This window comes from Sorex fumeus, unplaced genomic scaffold (genome assembly GCF_029834395.1).
Source record: "Sorex fumeus unplaced genomic scaffold, SorFum_2.1 ptg000122l, whole genome shotgun sequence".
In the NCBI taxonomy this organism is placed as follows: domain Eukaryota; kingdom Metazoa; phylum Chordata; class Mammalia; order Eulipotyphla; family Soricidae; genus Sorex; species Sorex fumeus.
Window position 1 is genome coordinate 14,034,111 of NW_026606179.1, and position 16,332 is coordinate 14,050,442.

The following is a 16,332-nucleotide window of genomic DNA, read 5'->3' on the forward strand; positions in this document are numbered from 1 at the left end:
CCAAGCCATGAAGCAATCCTCCTGATCCTTATCTCTACTATCCTTGGGTGTTAGTCTCCCATTCCGTTACTTTATATGGAATTCCCGTCTTAATCCCAACAGGAATCTTTTTTGTTTGGGGGCCACATTTTAGGGAGTTAGGGGCTACTTCTGGTTCTGTGCTCAGGAGTGACCCCTGGTGATGCTCAGGGACCATATTTGATGCCCAAGATGGAACCAGGATCAGGGGGATGCAAGGAAATTAACCCCTGCACTACTTCCTCTGTCCCATTCCAAGAGTTTTTTTTTCTTTTTTTAAAATTTTCAAAAACTTCATAGGACTTCCGGGGGGGGGGAGCAGGAGGTGGTGAGAGGCTGTGGTCTCAGGGGTCTGGTTCTGCACCTCAAATATATATACTAAACATAAATACTACCCTTTCAATCATAGCCCCTGCTCCCCAAAAAGGTTTTTCATGGAAACTAAGAAAGCAGGTGCAAAAGATTCTTCCAAAAGAGAAAATGGTCACAAGAATGGTTGGACTGTTTGAAGCTAAGAGGGAGGAATTTTCCCAGTGGAGATCAAAACAAATAAAAATAAACAGTATGGCATGGAGACCAGGAACATAGAGATCAAGGCAACGCTCAAAATAATCCTAAATAGACCTGTGTGTATGGAAATTTGGTATATGAGGAAGGTGGAATAGTACAACTGGGAACAGGATAAACAAATAAAGTCAAACTAGAACTCCACACTAGGAGGAAATATTTGGAATATATACAACTGACTAAGAATGAGAATCGGAATCCACAAGTACTCCTACAAATTAATAGCAATAAACAAAGGCCTACAAACCGCATGAGAAAAATGAGCAGAGGATATGAGCAAGCCCGTCACCTAAGACAAAATCTATCAGACCAATAAAGTCATGAGAATGTTTTCTCTCCTTAGTAATCGCCGCGAGCTGCCGCTTAGAACAGTGTGATACCAGCCCTGCAGGAAATGACTAACACTAACTCATCAGCCCGGACTCTGCTCAGATGTCCCTTCCTTTAGTGAGAGAGCCCTGGGGCTGGGCTCGTTCCCCTCCACCCCCACCCTGGCCTCTCCCTGCCCACTCGGGGTTGGCACTGCAAGGGAACCGGGCTGTTCCTCCACCTGTATTGTGAGGTTCAGGAGGACGGCGCGAGGTTACGATTGGTCACCACTGGCTAACACAGTCCCGGGAACAGGAAGGAAAATTGTGAGAAAAAAAAAAAAAGAATGAATTGGGAGTCTGAGGCGGAATCAGTGGCCGATCTGGAATTCCAAGCCAAGCCAGTAGAGAGAAAAAGGGGTCTTGTTTAGTGTCCAGCAACTTCTCGGGCGCGGAGTCTCGCCCGAAACCCGGGCGGATAAAACGCGCTCCCGAAACACAGTCCTAGGAATTAAAGGGTTTGGAGTCCAAACCGACACAGTCCTCCAGGACCATAGAAAGCAACAAGGGGGCCGCCCCTCCCGATGCTCCACCCCCTCCGGGGAACGGCGAGAGAGAAGTCGGCGGCTAGAGGGGCCGGAAGTGCGGCGGGCCCAGGGCCGTGCTGGCCGCCTCGGAGGTGAAAACGCCTCGATTCCTTGTGTGTTATTTTTCCTGGTAGCGCGGGGGACAGGGAGGTGAGTTCCCGCTCCACTGAGACCGTCGGTGCAGTGACTTAACGAGGGGAGACCATCGAGGTGCGAGGGGAAGCCAACGGAAGGCGGGGCGGGGCCAAAGAAAGTGGGGCTGGAGGGGCGGGATGAGTCCCGTGCTGAAACTTGGGGTATTGGTGTTTATCATCATCATCGTCATCATTGTTGTTATTATTATTGTTATTGGCTTTTTGGACCACACCCAGCGGTGCTCAGAGCTTGTTATGCTCCGGGATCACTCCTGGCTCTGTGCTCATGGGGCCGGGGATAGAACCCGGGTGAGCCACGTGCAAGGCAAATGCCCTCGCCGCTGTACTGTACTGTCACTTGGGTCTCCAAAGTGTTGGTTCTTTAGAACCGGAACCTTGGAGTTTTTCTGATGGGGGTGCGGGGAAATGGCCATCATTGGGAATGCAGATGTAGGTGTCTCACTCCATCCTGCCAACACCTTTTCATTTTTCAGGCCCCTGAAAGATCTAGGGATGGATGAGGAGAGTGTGCAGCCACCCCCAGGGCCGTCCCCCAGGAAGAAGTTCATCATTCCCCTGGATGAGGAAGAGATCCCTCCGGCCAGGGTAGGCCGAGGAGAGGGGGTGCCCCTGGGAACAGGAGGTGGGTTGTTGGAAGGGCTCTGTGGGATCCCAGTGTGGGTCTGGCTATGTTGGGGCCTGGGTGGTCTTGAGGGGACGGTTGTGTCAGTTTCCCCATCTGGAGCACATCCTGGTGGTGCTAAAAGAGGCCCAAGGCAGGGGAGGGACTGGCAGCCTGGCAGAGGCCCTGGATGTGCTTTAATTTTGTTCGGGGGCCTCACTTGGTGATGCTCAAGGGGATCATATGCAGTGCCTACTCGAGCTTGCAGGAGTACGGGCTCAGTGATTCCTAAGCACAAGTGACCTGCTCACTGTGCTCTGTTCCGCATCCCAGATGAGTCTTCTGTGCCCAGCACTCTCGTTTCACAGGGCATCCATGTATGGCTGACATTGGAGAAGTGGAAAGTTTTGCAATTAGAACAAAAAAGCCTGTACCAGGGCGTCTTCTAATCAAAAGTCAAGAATCTGGCAACTCGGAGAGCCCCTTCCCACAGGGAATGAGAGGCTGGTGCTCAGGACAATCTTTTATTGGTTTGTTTTGTTTGGTGACCACACCTGGCAATGATCAGGGATCACTCCTGGCAGTGCTCGGGGGACCTTATGGGATGCCAGGGATTGAAACCACATTGGCCATATGCAAAACAAATGCCCTCCCTGCTGTATTATCTCCCGTCCCCCCTCCCCCGTACCCCTGAGCCCCCCAGGAGTGATCCCTGAGCACAGAACTAGGAGCAAGCTCTGAGTTTGCTTAAACTTCTACTCATCACAACCCTTTTCTGAAACCCAAATATAGGTGTGTCAAGTAGGTATATAGATCAGATATTTATTGTCAGATTTATTTATTTATTTATTTATTTTAATGAATCACTGTGAGGTACAGTTACAGACTTACAAACTTTCGTGTTTACGTTTCAGTCATACAATGATCGAGTTATTGTCAGAGATTTGAGACCAGTTTTTCACTACCCCCACATCCAGCTTGCCGACCCCCTATGGGCTCACAACCCCAAATTTAAGAAGCTGAGTGCCTGTTCTGCCTACACAGCCCCCTGTGCACTGCCTCCAAAAGCAGCTCTACAGGGAGCTTCCCCCCTATCACCTCATGGATGGTGTCACATTGGTTGACACTCACATGATAAGGACCTCGCCCGATGACACATGCCTGAGCACATGTCCTGTCCCTGTCTTTGAGCAATATATGATGCAAGAGAAAGTGGGCCAGGGTCAGAGGGTGTGAGGGCACAGGTGCAGCCTTCCTAGGGAGGTCATCAGGGAGGGCCTCTTGAGGAGGTGACGTTGCAGTGGAGATGTGAAAGTGGGGAGGGAGAGAGGGAGGACGTGCTATCAGGGAGAGGACAGGAAGGCGGGGCCAGGAAAATAGCTGGGGAGCAGGGGTGAGTAGAGGCTGGCTGGGCAGGTTGGCAGAGGAGGACCCTGAGGCAGGGAGCAAGGGACATTTTTTTGTGGGGAAGGGCAGGATTGTTGGGCTACACCTAGAGGTGCTCAAGGGTTGACCCTGGCTCTGTTTGGAAGTGACCTCCGGTGGCCAGATCTGTAGAACAGCAGGTAGAGCATCTGCCTTGAATGAGGCTGACCTGGGTTCGATCCCCAGCATCCCATATGGTCCCCCTCAGCACCGCCAGGAGTGATTCTTGAGCGCAAAGCCAGGAGTAAGTCCTGAGAAACGCCAGGTGTGTGACACCCCCCCCCCAAAAAAAAAAAGACAAGAAAGACTCCTGGCGGTGCTGGGGGAACCCTCTGTGGTGCCAGGGATGGCACCTGGGTTAGCCACGTGCCTGGCAAGCACCCTACCCGCTGCCCTGTCGTGTGTCTCTGCCCAGGCCAAGCCCTTGTTCAAATCCACCCGGAACCTTCCCAGCACAGACCCCTCGCCTGTGCCAGCCTCCCTGAGCTACGCTGAGTATGCCCTCTCGGTGCCCCCCGGAGCACCTGTACCCTCCGGAGCACCTGTGCCCCCACGGCTGCCCGCGGCCCCCGAACTCCCCACGGCAGAGCCCCCCAACCAGGCACCCAAACCTGCCGCCAAATCCGGCAGCATCATCGTGAGCCCCCGGCAGGTGAGGCTCGAAGGGGGTTCGGGGATTGTTACCCACTCAGTTCTGGGGCTCGGGAAGTCCAGCTGCTGGCAGATGTGCACCTCTGTGAGTCCCCCAACCTCAAGTCGGCTTGTCGGCTCCCCCCCCGCCCCCCGTCAGACCCTCAGCACAGGGATGGGGCGTAAACATGCAGTGCAGAGCACCCCATCGCTCCTGGGGGCGTGGCTCTGTTTGTGAGGTGCGTGCCCTGTGTCCCAGGGCCTTTTGCAGGGGCACAGCCTTGGTTTAGGGGGTAGGAGGTTTTGGAGGGGCTGCCGGATACTTTCGACATGTGTGATACTGAGGACTCTCCGAAGCTCAGGCTTCGGGGAGGGGTACCTGGGTCCTTCCAGGACAAGGGGAGGGTGTGGAACCAGAGGGGACTCGGGGCCAGCAAGAGGTGGGGGGTGGGCAGGGGTCACCGGGCGGCTCGGCCCAGGTCAGCCTGGGTCATGGCTCTGCCCCTCTGCCCTGCACAGCGGGGCAACCCCGTGCTGCAGTTCGTGCGCAATGTGCCCTGGGAATTTGGAGAGGTGCTCCCTGACTACGTGCTGGGCCAGAGCACCTGTGCTCTCTTCCTCAGGTGAGCGGGCTCCCCCTGCGACCCCACAACAACAGAAGCCAAGGGTTAGACTCCCAGGTCTGAGGGAGGAGGCTGGGGATGGACCCTGGTCTGAGGGAGACTCCCAGGTCTGAGGGAGGAGGCTGGGGATGGACTCCTGGGTCTGAGGGAGGAGTCTGGGGATGGACCCTGGTCTGAGGGAGGAGGCTGGGGATGGACTCCTGGGTCTGAGGGAGGAGGCTGGGGATGGACTCCTGGGTCTGAAGGAAGAGGCTGGGGATGGACTCCTGGGTCTGAGGGAGGAGGCTGGGCATGGACCCTGGTCTGAGGGAGGAGGCTGGGGATGGACTCCTGGGTCTGAGGGAGGAGGCTGGGGATGACTCCTGGGTCTGAGGGAGGAGGATGACTAAGCCATTTCTGTCTCAGATGTCCAGGATTGGAGTTGAGGAGGAATAGTGTTCTTTTTTCTTGAGGTGGGGAGCACATTCAGCGATGCTCAGGGCTTATCCTGGCTCTGCACTCCTGGCAGGGCTTGGGGGACCCTATAGGATGCCCAGGATTGAACCTGGGTCAGCTGTGTGCAAGGCAAGTGCCTTCCCCACTGTATTATCTCCCCGGAACCTTGGGCCAGTGTCTTAACCTTTCTGATCTCTGGGCCAGACTGTGGCTTGTGCTACCCGAGCCCCACCGGGTTCCCACAAAGATAGGCTGCTGGACTCTCCAGGACACAGGACACTGACCCTCCTTCCCTCTGCTCCCTGCTCCCCAGCCTCCGCTACCACAATCTGCACCCTGACTACATCCATGAGCGGCTGCAGAGCCTGGGCAAGAACTTCGCGCTGCGGGTCCTGCTGGTGCAGGTGGATGTGGTAAGCAGGCCTCGGCAACCTCATCTGGGAAATGGGTGCGTGAGGCCACAGGCTGCTAGGGGTGGGTACGGCTCAGCCCCTGTGGAAGCCCAGAGGGTGGACCCCCCCTCCACCCTGCCACCGGGGACCGTGGCTCCATGGGCAGGGACACAGGCATCTATCTCCTCCACCCTAACCACCCACCTGAGAGCCTCCTTAAAGCAGATCCTGGGGTCTGTTTGGGCTTGGGTTACCACACCCCTCCCCAGGCTTCTCCTTATGCATCTGCTCTTCACTGAATGACACTTTCCCCTCTTTGCACATGTCTGGAATCCCCCACTCTGCTCTCCTTGGCCTCCTGCACACCTCCTCGTAATCTCTGGGCCCCATGCAGTTGGCCCTTCCTCCAGGAAGTTCTCCCTGATTTTCCATCTCTTCCTCCAACTCCCCTACCTTGACCACTCTGGGTCTTCACTCTGGGTGGGCGTGTCCCCTGCAGACTCTGGACCCCAGAAGGGCAGGGTGTGGACTGTTTCCTGGCTGCAGAGTCTGGGCTTCCTGGAAGCCTCGGCAATATTTGGAAGCCTTGGCAGTATTAATCGTCAAACATTTGGGCTGGCTCTGCCCATGTCTCTCAGCCTGAGTTTCCTCTTGCAGAAAGATCCGCAACAGGCCCTCAAGGAACTGGCCAAGATGTGCATCCTGGCCGACTGCACCCTCATCTTGGCCTGGAGGTGAGAGGCCCCTTCCCAGCCCCTCGACCTCCCTGTTTCTCCCTTCTCCCTGCTTGGTGACCCTGCTCCAGGCACAGCCGTGCTCAGTGCCTCAGTTTCTGCATCCATCAGTAGGGTCTTTTCTGAAAATTTGAATGCTCGGTGGAGTGATAGTCCAGTAGTCAGGGCGCTTGCCTTGCACGAGATCGACCCAAATTCCACCCCCAACACCCCAAATGGTCCTCCAAGCACCACCAGGAGGGATCCCTGAGCACAGAACCAGGAAGAAGCCCTGAGCACCACCAGGTGTGGTCCCCAAACAAAAGAAAACAAGAAAAACAATTTGGTACTGGTGATGCGACTCAGGAATTTTTTTCCCTCATTCTTCACCTTCCAAGCAGTGCTCAGGAGACATTTTTCAGCCAGTTGGGCCAGTAGTTCAGTGCCAGGGCCTGGGGATGCTGCGGGGAAAGGCGCCCAGAGCCACACGGTGCCAGGATCCAGACAGGTAGCCTCATTAGTGTACTATCTCCAGCTGACAGGAACCCCAGAGTTTCCTATGTGCAGATCAACATCTTCAGCCCTAGCATAGCGCCTTAATATCTTTTTTGGGGGGACAGGGGCAGTTAGGCCACACCTGGCTGTGCTTACTCCTGGCTCTGTGCTCCTGGGCCACTCCTGGTGGGGCTCAGAGGACCTGGCAGAGCAGGGGATCAAATCCGGTCCGGTGGGCTGTGTTCAAGGCAGATGCCCTCCCCACTGTACTATCTCTCTGCCCCCCACCCCTTTTTTGGAGGGCTACATGTGGCAATGCTCAGAGGTAATTCCTGGCTCTGTGCTCATGATCACTCCTGGCGGTGCTCAGGGGACCATATGGGCTGCTGGGATTGAACCTGGGTGGGCTGCAGGCAAGGTAGACACCCTTCCCACTGGATTATCTCTCTGGCCCAGGCATCCATTTTTTTTTTTTCTTTTTTGGTCACACCCGGTGATGCACAGGGGTTACTCCTGGCTCTGCACTCAGGAATTACTCTTGGCAGTGGGATGCTGGGAATCGAACCTGGGTCGGCTGTGTGCAAGGCAAACGCCCTATCCACTGTGCTATTGCTCCAGCCTCTGGCCTCCATTTCTGATCCACACCTTCAGGTGCTCGGTGCCCTGTGTTGCTAGGGATCAAACTTGGGCCCCTCCCCCCCAGCAAAGGCCTACAAGTACGCATACCTAACCTGGTGCAGGTACTCTGGGCCCTGGGGCAGTGGGAACATCTGCTCAGTCATGAGTGGGGCAGGGAGGGTGCGGTAGGGCCCCGCGTGGGGGAATGCTCAGCGTCCTCACCAGCTGACCCGGAATCTTTTGCAATCATTCCATAAATGAGGTTGAGCTTGGTGTGCTGGTGCAGAGCGAGATCCTGATTAGGTCAGAGTGTACAAAATTGGGGAGACACAGGGCGCGCTGGATGGGGTACTCACTCCCCATCCAGAAGATGGAGCTGTCCACTGCTACAGGAGTCCCGCCAGGAATGACCCCAGGGAAGAGTCGAGTCAGCCCTGCATACCACCGTGTGTGGCAAATAAACGTTAAAAGAAAAAAATGGGGGTGGGGGAGAATCTTCTCTCAAGAAATCATTGATCACTGCCTAGACAGACATGCTCCTTTTTATTTTTCTGCTTTTTGGGTAATACTTGGCAATGCTCAGGACTTACTCCTGGCTCTACACTCTGTAATTAACCCTGGTGATACTTGGGGACCATATGGGATCCGAACCCCAATGAGCCGCATTCAAGGCAAACGCCCTCTCCCCTGTCCTATCTTTGTCCCTGTGACACACTCCCTTGGAAGGTAGGAGCCGGGATTCCATCCCCAGCACCCCGCACAATCCCCCAAGCACCATCTGGGGTGGCCCCCAAACAAAAAACAAAATTGTTGCTGCCTTGCTCAATTTTTTTTTAATGTCGGAGTCCTGCTGTTTATTCAGCCACTGATTTAGCTGATTGAATTGGGCACGAACTCCACATTACTTTTTTGTTTTGAATCACTGTGAGATACAGTTACAAAGCTTTCATGTTCGAGATTCAGCTGTACAGTGATTGAACACCCATCCCTCCACCAGTGCACACTTTCCACCACCAGTGTCCCCAGTATATTCCCCCACCCCACCCATCCCAGTCCTCACCCTGCCTCCATGGCAGGCAATTTCTCCAGTACTCTCTCTACTTTTGAGCATTATGTTTTTTTTGTTTTTTTTTTGCTTTTTGGGTCTACAGCACCCGGTATTCCCAGGCGGTCTCCCATCCAAGTACTAACCAGGCCTGACCCTGCTTAGCTTCCGATATCAGACAAGATTGGGTGCATTCAGGGTGGTGTGGCCATATTCGATATGCCAAACACAGTAACAAGACTCACAATGTTTTTGGGCCCGCTTGAGCAAATCGATGAACAACAGGACGACAGTGACAGTGACAGCTTTTTGGGTCACACCCAGCGTTGCACAGGGGACCATATGGGACGCTGGGAATTGAACCCGGGTGGGCCATATGCAAGGCAAATGCCCTACCCGCTGTGCTATTGCTCCAGCCCTGGGCATTATGTTTTGCTAGAATTTTCCCACCAACATTCAAGCCTTCCTGTGCCTTGCTCAATTTTGAAGGCAGACTTGAGGCCCCTGGACAAACGCTGATTTGCTTTTTCTCTACTCAGAGAAGGGCAGAGCCGGAGTGATAGTACAGCGGGGAGGGCACTTGTCTTGCATGCAGCCTACCCAAGTTTGATCCCGGCATCCCATAAAGTCCCCTGAGCACCTTCAGGACTAATTCCTGAGTGCAGAGCCAGGAGTCAGCCCTGACTATTGCCGTGTGGTCCCTCCTGCAAAGTAAAATATTTTTAAAAAGAAAGATTGGCACTTTCCTGTAATGCATCCAGTCATATGTCTGAGTTCCTCCAGAGACCCGCTGTGACTCAGCTGTTCAGCTCCTTTTGAAATGGTTAATTACGCGTCAGAAAAGCAGGGCCTGGCTTGAGCGTTCATGGACATGGGTGGAACTTGAGTTCAGGACGATTCAGCAGTGGCAACCACATCCCCTCGGAAGGACGCTCAATTCTAACCTCTCCCTTTGCAAAGTGATAAACACCTCCCTGTGTTCCTGTGCTGGACCAGGGTGTGCTTCTGTTTGGAGAATCAGCAGGGGTCTGGATTCCCCCTTCCAGAATAATTTGCTTTTTCGGTTTTTGTTTTGGAGCCATGCTTAGCGGTGCTTAAGGTTGACTCCTGCCTCTGTACTTTGGGAGTGACTTCTGGCATGGCTTGAGGGACCGTAGTGGGTGCCAGAGATTAAATTTGGGCTATTCAGGTGCAATGTAAGCGCCCTCCCCACTATGTGCTCTCCAGCACTCACCAATTCTGCCCCCCTCCCCCCATGGGACTTAAGGGGCTTTGCCAAAACCATGGAGCTTAAAGGTTACTTCAGTGACGAAGGGACCATGCAGTGTCAGGGATTGAACCTGGGGCTTCTATGGGCAGATCATTGTGCTTCACACCATTTCCTTAGCCCTAGATGTTTTGGATTTGAAGTGCCAAGCTTAAATTACCCTGTCACTATAGATCTGCCATCGATCCATTTCACAGATGGGGAAGCTGAGGCCTAGAGGGGAGATCTCTGGCTCAGGACCACTCGGGTGGGGAGGCCAGAAACGGGACAGGAGCCAGAGTAGTAGTAGTACAGTGAGTAGGACGTTTGCTCTGCATGCAGCTGACCTGGGTTCAATCTCTGACATCCTATATGGTCCCATGAACACCACCAGGAGTAATTCCTGAGTCCAGAACCAGGAGCAACCCGTGAGCATTGCCGGGTGTAACCCAAAAAGCAAAATAAATAAGACCACCTCTGCCTAGAGCAGGTGGGGGAGGCTGGGAACTTTGCTTTTCTAGTTACTCACATTGGGCACTTCTAACAGTAGCTGGAACTGGCCTAATGACCAAAACTTAAACCCTGCCCTCCCGCCCCCCATCCCCACCCCAGCGCCGAGGAGGCGGGCCGCTACCTGGAAACCTACAAGGCCTATGAACAGAAGCCGGCGGACCTCCTGATGGAGAAGCTGGAGCAGGATTTCATCTCCCGGGTGAGGGTCCTGCGTCCCCCTCTGGGGCCACCCCCAGCTTCATCCCCAGACCATTCTGTCCACTCTTTCCTCTGCCCTGTTGCCTGGCTGCCCAACCCATCTTTCTCAGCGAAGCCTGATGCCCCTTCCTCCAGGAAGTTTTCTCTGATTCCTTAGGCCCTATCTAGTGCCCCCCATCAGAAAAAGATATGGGAGGCGAGGTGGTTTTAGAGGAGGCACACCTCTTTGGTTTTTCCGTATACTCGAGCTGAGCTGTTTTAGTGGGGTTCCCCCTTTCCAGCTTACATGTTTCCTCACTCTTGGCCATAGCTACTGCTAAGTGAAGGCTTGGCACTGGGTCCAGGCAGTAGCGCATGGTGATCAAACACCGCCACCCCCCGCCCCCCGCAACTCTTATGCCTTTCCCAGGGACTCTTCCCCGAGGTCACACAGCTGGGGGCCTCCCACTAGCAGCTGAACAGAAATCCAGGCCTGTTGATCCGGCCCAGCTCTGCGCAGGAACCCGGGCGGCACAGACTCACCCACCCAAGTCTCCAGCCTGGGATGAGCAGGGCCACGGTCCTCACCCAGGCCACAGGGCTCCACTCTCACCCCTGTGAGCAGGTCACGGACCACAGCTGCCTGAGGGGGTTCCCCCTTGCCCAAGGTTCACTTTCCTGGGTCATACTGTGACCAGCTGCGGGCTCAGCCCCAGGACCATGGCCATCCCAAGCCCAGATGTCTGGCCCTGGGGTTCAGCATCAGGCACCCACAGGGGACACATGATGGGAGGACAGTGTGCCCCCAGCCTGCATCCCAGGGACCGACCCACTGGATACTCTTTCTTAGCCCTTCTCTACTTGCAGATGACCGACTGCCTCACCACCGTGAAGTCAGTCAACAAAACGGACAGCCAGACTCTCCTGGCCACTTTCGGGGTGAGGCAGCCTATTTGCATCGGTTTCTTCCCCGTTGTCCAGAAAGCCTCTCCCCGATTTCCATCTGCCTCCTCCGGGGGATAGCTCCTGGCCTGCCCAGTGGGGTGGGTGCCCGCCCACACCTGACTCTGCACCCCGCACTCCTCAGTCTCTCCAGCAGGTCATCGCAGCCTCGAGGGAAGACTTGGCCCTATGCCCCGGCCTGGGGCCCCAAAAGGTACAACCTCTAGGTCTGGGCAGGTGGGGGGAGGGGAGGCAGGAGGGAGCCCCAGGAGTGTGGCCCCAGAGCCCACAGTGCTGTGATTATGGGACCTCGGGATTGTATGACAGAAGGAAAATGAGCCTGGGGAAGGGGGCGGGAAGTCCAGGCCCCAGCTCCCCTGGGCACTGGGCACATGTCAGGGTAGCCACCTTTTCCCTAGCGCCCTCCCCTTGAAAGAACCTGAAGTCCACTCAGATTAAAGTGACCCCTTTAATCAGTCCCCCCCCCATTCCAGGCCCGGAGACTCTTTGACGTCCTGCACGAGCCCTTCCTGAAAGTGCCCCCGGACCCTGCAGACAGGGGGCGCCCACCGCAACAATAAAGCACTTGGGGGCCTGGCTGTCTGGCTGGTGTGTGACTGCAGGGAGGAGGGGCTTCTTTGGGGCTTCCTTGCTGTCTGCCGGGAGGGAGGGGGGCAGCTCAGCTGAGTTCCATCAGTGGTTCTCCAGGATCTGTCCAGAGCTTCTTCTTCCGTTTCTTCTCACGCCCCTCGGGAACCCCCTCTTCCTGCGCTGCCTCCCCTCCAGGCTCACTGGCCCCCTGTCCAGCCTCAGGCCCCCTGTGTTTTCTCTCCTTCTTCCTCTTGGGAGGTGACAGTGCTGCCTGTGGCAAAAGGGTTTCGGGCAGCTCGGGTGCCTCATTCCCTTCGCAGGGCTCCCTAGAAGCCTGTGGTCCTTTGTCTTTCTTCCTTTTCTTGGTGGGGGGCAGAGTTGCCTGGGCCGGGGAGGTCCCTTCCGGCTCCATCATTTCCCTGCAGGGCTCCAGCGCCCCGGTGTCTGGCTCCACCAACCCTTGGCGCCCCTTTTCTCTTTTCTTCTTGGGGGATGGCTGTGTGGCAGCCTCCTCCTGGGGCTCCATCATCTGCTGCAGCTGACACTCACTGGGCACCCCCTCCCTGTCCTTCCGTCTCTTTTTCTTCCTGGGGGCAGACAGGCCCTGCCCTTCCTCTGTCTCACCCTGGAGCCCGGGCTGCTCCCTGGTCCTGTCTGACTCCGGCACCTCCGGCTCCAGCTCGGCAGTTTCGGCCTCTCTGTGCCGCTGCTTTTTCTTCTTCTTGGGGGGCACTGGGCTCAGCGCCTCCAGGGGTCCCTGTGGCTCAGCTTCTGGGGACTCTGTGGTCAGAGGCTCCACCCCCTCCAGGCCTTCCAGCTGCTGTTTTTTCCTCTTTCTCTTCTTCCCCGCCACCATCTCTGGTGTCCCCAGAGCTGCGTCCACCTCCAGAGTCCCATGCCCATTCACGGGCTCTCCAGGAGTCGTAACCTCTGGCTGATGCCTTTTCTTTTTCTTCTTTCCCGAGGCGGGAGACCTCAGCGCGGAGGCTGCCCCAGGCCCTGTGACGGGAGGGCTGCCCCCAAATGCACAGAACCGAGGCCTCAGACCTTCGGGAATCTGAGGTGCGGGGCTGGCTGGAATGGGCTGCAGGGGCATCCTGGAAGTGGCTTCTTGGGAACCCTCAACGATCCGTAGGTTGCCCTGGGGGGCTGGCGCACAGGTGAGGCCCCCTCCTGCCTCTGCTGAGGGGGCCAGCAGGGTGGCATCCCCAGCTCGAGGGCCGCTGCTGCTGAGGATGCGGTATCGGTGCCGCTTGCCAGCCACTTTGCCCTTCACCAGCTGGGAGCCAGAGAGGGGCACCAGGCGTCCATTGAGGCTGGAAGGGGGAGGAGGGGAGAAACAGGGTCAGGTTTTCTTGGTGTGACCCAGGAAGAGATCATTCCTGGGTTTCTCAGGAATGCCCGTCTAAATCTGACCCTTCCCCATAAAGAAAACCTGATAACGTTAAGTGCTGGGGGAGCCAAGAGACAGTACAGGCGGGAGGGCTGTCTTGAACACTGCTAACCCAGATTCATTCGATAGTCACATCCCACAGGGTCCGACTGTCCCCACTCCTGCCCCCGCTGCCCGGAGTGATCCCTGAGCGAAGAGCCAAGAGTAAGCCCTAAGCACCATCAGGTGTGGCCCGAAAACAAAACAAAATAAACAAACAAACAAAAAAAACCAAAAAAAGTGCCAGGGAAGCGGCTCAAAGGGTTAGAGGGCAGGTTCTGCGTGCAGGAAAACGGGGGTCCCATCACAGCACCGCAGGGTCCCCAACGCTATCTGGGGGTAGCCCCAGATAATGGTCGGGGGCGGAACCTAAAACCCAAATAGGGTTTGATCACCGCGATATTCCTGTCTCGGTCCACTCACCAGGCAGGGACGAAGTCGATGGGGGCTTGGATCAGCCAGAGTTCCGAATCAGGACCCGTTAAGGCCTCCAGGGAGAAACGAGGGGGCTCCGAGGACGCCGCTATAAAGTTGGGGGGGCAAGAGAATCGCGCAGCACCTGCGAAGAAAAATAAAGGGGGGGGTCGGACTTTCTGGGGCTCCCCGCTTCCCGGAGGGGTCCCAACCTCTTAAGCGTGCCGATCCCCTAAGCGGGTGTCTCCCCGCTGCGCTCCTGCTCCCCGAGAGGACCTCTTCGTCTCCGGGGCTCCTGCGCCCCTCCCGAGGGGACTGGCCGCGCCCGGGGACCCGGGGACTCCCGGGAGCCCCGTCCTCCCCGCCCTGCACCCCGTCCACCCACCTGAAAGTGACTCACCTCCAGCCAGGGTCCCCGCCATGCCCGGGGCCGCAGGTCACCAGCGCCCGCCACGGACCACGTGGAGCCCAGAGGCGTGGCCTTTCCGGGCAGCGCCCAAGTGACGCGGGGGGGGGTGTTGCTCCGAACCCGCCCGCTCTCGGCGCAGAACCCCAGACAATGTCCACTTGAGCAGAGCCGACGACCGAGGCACACTCGTGCTGCCCAAAGCATCCGCGGAGGCTGCCGCTTTGCCGCCCGGCGGGGGCTCGGGCCGCGCGGGCCCCCGAGGACGCCCCCCTCCGTCCCGCCGACCTTCTCTGCGCCGACGTCGTCTTAAAGGGACCGTCTCCTTATTAGCCCCCCGAACTTTTAAAGGGACAGGGAGCGCGGTTGGGCTGGAAACTTGAGACAGGTAAGCGCCCCGGTGGGCAGGCCAGTGTTTTCGGGGTTACAGTCCTTTCCCGGGCCCCCGGCTGCCTCGGAAGTTCAAAGCTTGAGCGACAGAGATGGGGGGGAAAATGGAGGCGGGGGGGCTATTCCGGGGGCTCGTATCAGCTAGGGGCGGGACTTCTGGACTCCGGGGGCGCGGGAAACCCAGGGGGAGGAGCCCGCGACTCTCGGGGCGGGGCCTCGGGGCGAGCGCGGGACACGCGTGGGGCGGGGCGCGCGGGGAGGCTGAGCTGCCGGGTCCACAGGCGCGGGTGGGTGCTGGTGCCTAGTGGGGGGGCGCTGCCCCGAAGGCGGTGAGCACGGAAAAGGGAGTGGGAGTCCCGAGCAGCGCCCCTTCCCCGCCCCGGGGAACGTGTAAACAGCAGCACGTGGACGCAGATGGGGGAGTGGGGTGACGCGCGGGCCCCTTCCCACGGGGACCGCACCGCGTGGGGCGGCGGGCGGGGCCGCGGGACGGTGGCTAGACGGGATGACCCGACTGCATTCCTGGCCGGTGTGTCAGCGTCGCCGCCCGCCCCCTCTGCAGAGATTTTGAGGATCCTTATTGCCGAATGGCTCCCCCTTCTGCAGGAGGGCCCGGCGGCCCCCACGAGCGGAGAGGACAGGGAAGGGGACGCGTTAGCTCCGCCCGGGATCCCCAGATAGTCCCCCCGCCTCGCGCGTGGGCGAGACACGCGGGCGCCGCCCCTGCGGGTGCAGGGACTACAGTTCCCAGAGGCCGCGGGGCGGGGGGTGCGGGGCGTTCGGCGTAGGTGCTGCTGGGAATTGTAGTCCCCACGGCCTATTTGGGTGGCGGGTGCTGGAGAGCCTTCGATGCGACTCGCTCTTTTCTGCCCGCTGAAGTGTCCGAAAATGCTGATTTAGCAAAAGCCTCATTTCCGTCTTCGGGGTGGGACATGTGAGTCTTTCAGCCTCCAACCATCTCTCCCTTTGGTGACCCCCGCCAAATCAGTGGGCCACTAGGGGCTCTTTCAAGGGAAATCATTCAGGAGGTAGAGCGCATGTCTTGCAGGTGCAAGCGCCGGAGTTCCTTGGTGGTCCTCTCCATCTCCGCATAAAAAGGAAGTCGGGGAGGGGCTGGAGCGATAGCACAGCAGTTAGGGCCTTGCACGCGGCCGACCGGGATTCGATTCCCAGCATCCCATATGGTCCCCTGAGCACCGCCAGGAGTAATTTCTGAATGCAGAGCCAGGAGTAACCCCTGTGACCCAAAAAGTTAAAAAAAAAAAAAGTGGAGAAGAAAAGAAGGAACAGCTCAAACCTGAGTAATGCAAGTTTTGAGTGCAGGAAACCTGGTTACCTCCAGGAGTAGCCCTCAACATCGCAGGGTGTGCTCCCCCCAAAATAGGGGTAACTGAACGGGACAGGTGGGGCAGGGACTATCTCCTGCAGCCGCCCAGAGATAGAGTCTGGACTGCGACTTCCACGGACAGGTCACCCTAGACTCCTTGGACTCGCCCTTCTTGTGAAATAGATTTTGAGGAACCGAAGTGATCCCACAGCGGGGAGGGCTCTTGCCTTGCACGCCGGCGCTGGCCCGGGTTCGACCCTCGGCATCCCACATGCTCCCCCA

General features: G+C 57.3%; 2 protein-coding genes and 1 pseudogene across 4 annotated transcripts; 1 reads left to right on the forward strand and 2 right to left on the reverse strand.

Annotated features, from left to right (window-relative positions):
* The first annotated feature begins 1,481 nt into the window (after window positions 1-1,481).
* ERCC1 (ERCC excision repair 1, endonuclease non-catalytic subunit) lies at window positions 1,482-12,084 on the forward strand. 3 transcript variants are annotated; one of them, XM_056136640.1, is made up of 10 exons: window positions 1,482-1,630; window positions 2,109-2,220; window positions 4,077-4,313; window positions 4,811-4,914; window positions 5,663-5,762; window positions 6,399-6,475; window positions 10,471-10,570; window positions 11,416-11,487; window positions 11,636-11,704; window positions 11,985-12,084. In XM_056136640.1, the coding sequence occupies exons 2-10, from the start codon at window positions 2,128-2,130 to the stop codon at window positions 12,069-12,071; spliced, it is 939 nt and encodes a 312-aa protein (XP_055992615.1). In that variant the 5' UTR covers window positions 1,482-1,630; window positions 2,109-2,127; the 3' UTR covers window positions 12,072-12,084. The 3 variants fall into 3 exon arrangements, with proteins under 3 accessions (XP_055992615.1, XP_055992613.1, XP_055992614.1); XM_056136638.1 differs by having other exon boundaries at window positions 1,537-1,690; XM_056136639.1 differs by lacking the exon at window positions 11,636-11,704 and having other exon boundaries at window positions 1,537-1,690; window positions 11,985-12,083.
* Window positions 8,710-8,828, reverse strand: LOC130044527 (uncharacterized; annotated as a pseudogene).
* Window positions 12,002-14,352, reverse strand: POLR1G (RNA polymerase I subunit G). Its single transcript, XM_056136637.1, has 3 exons — window positions 14,328-14,352; window positions 13,937-14,072; window positions 12,002-13,397 (listed from the first exon to the last, which is right to left on the reverse strand). The coding sequence occupies exons 1-3, from the start codon at window positions 14,347-14,349 to the stop codon at window positions 12,170-12,172; spliced, it is 1,386 nt and encodes a 461-aa protein (XP_055992612.1). The 5' UTR covers window positions 14,350-14,352; the 3' UTR covers window positions 12,002-12,169.
* Between the last annotated feature and the right edge of the window lie 1,980 nt (window positions 14,353-16,332).

Coding starts and splice junctions, on each gene's coding strand:
- POLR1G (XM_056136637.1), bottom strand. CDS start 14,349: ATGGCGGGGACCCTGGCTGGAG. Junction 14,073..14,327: donor GGCGGGGACCCTGGCTGGAG/GTGAGTCACTTT, acceptor TTTTCTTCGCAG/GTGCTGCGCGATTCTCTTGC. Junction 13,398..13,936: donor ATCGACTTCGTCCCTGCCTG/GTGAGTGGACCG, acceptor TCCCCCTTCCAG/CCTCAATGGACGCCTGGTGC.
- ERCC1 (XM_056136640.1), top strand. CDS start 2,128: ATGGATGAGGAGAGTGTGCAGCCACCCCCAGGGCCGTCCCCCAGGAAG. Junction 4,915..5,662: donor ACCTGTGCTCTCTTCCTCAG/GTGAGCGGGCTC, acceptor CCTGCTCCCCAG/CCTCCGCTACCACAATCTGC. Junction 10,571..11,415: donor AGCAGGATTTCATCTCCCGG/GTGAGGGTCCTG, acceptor CTCTACTTGCAG/ATGACCGACTGCCTCACCAC.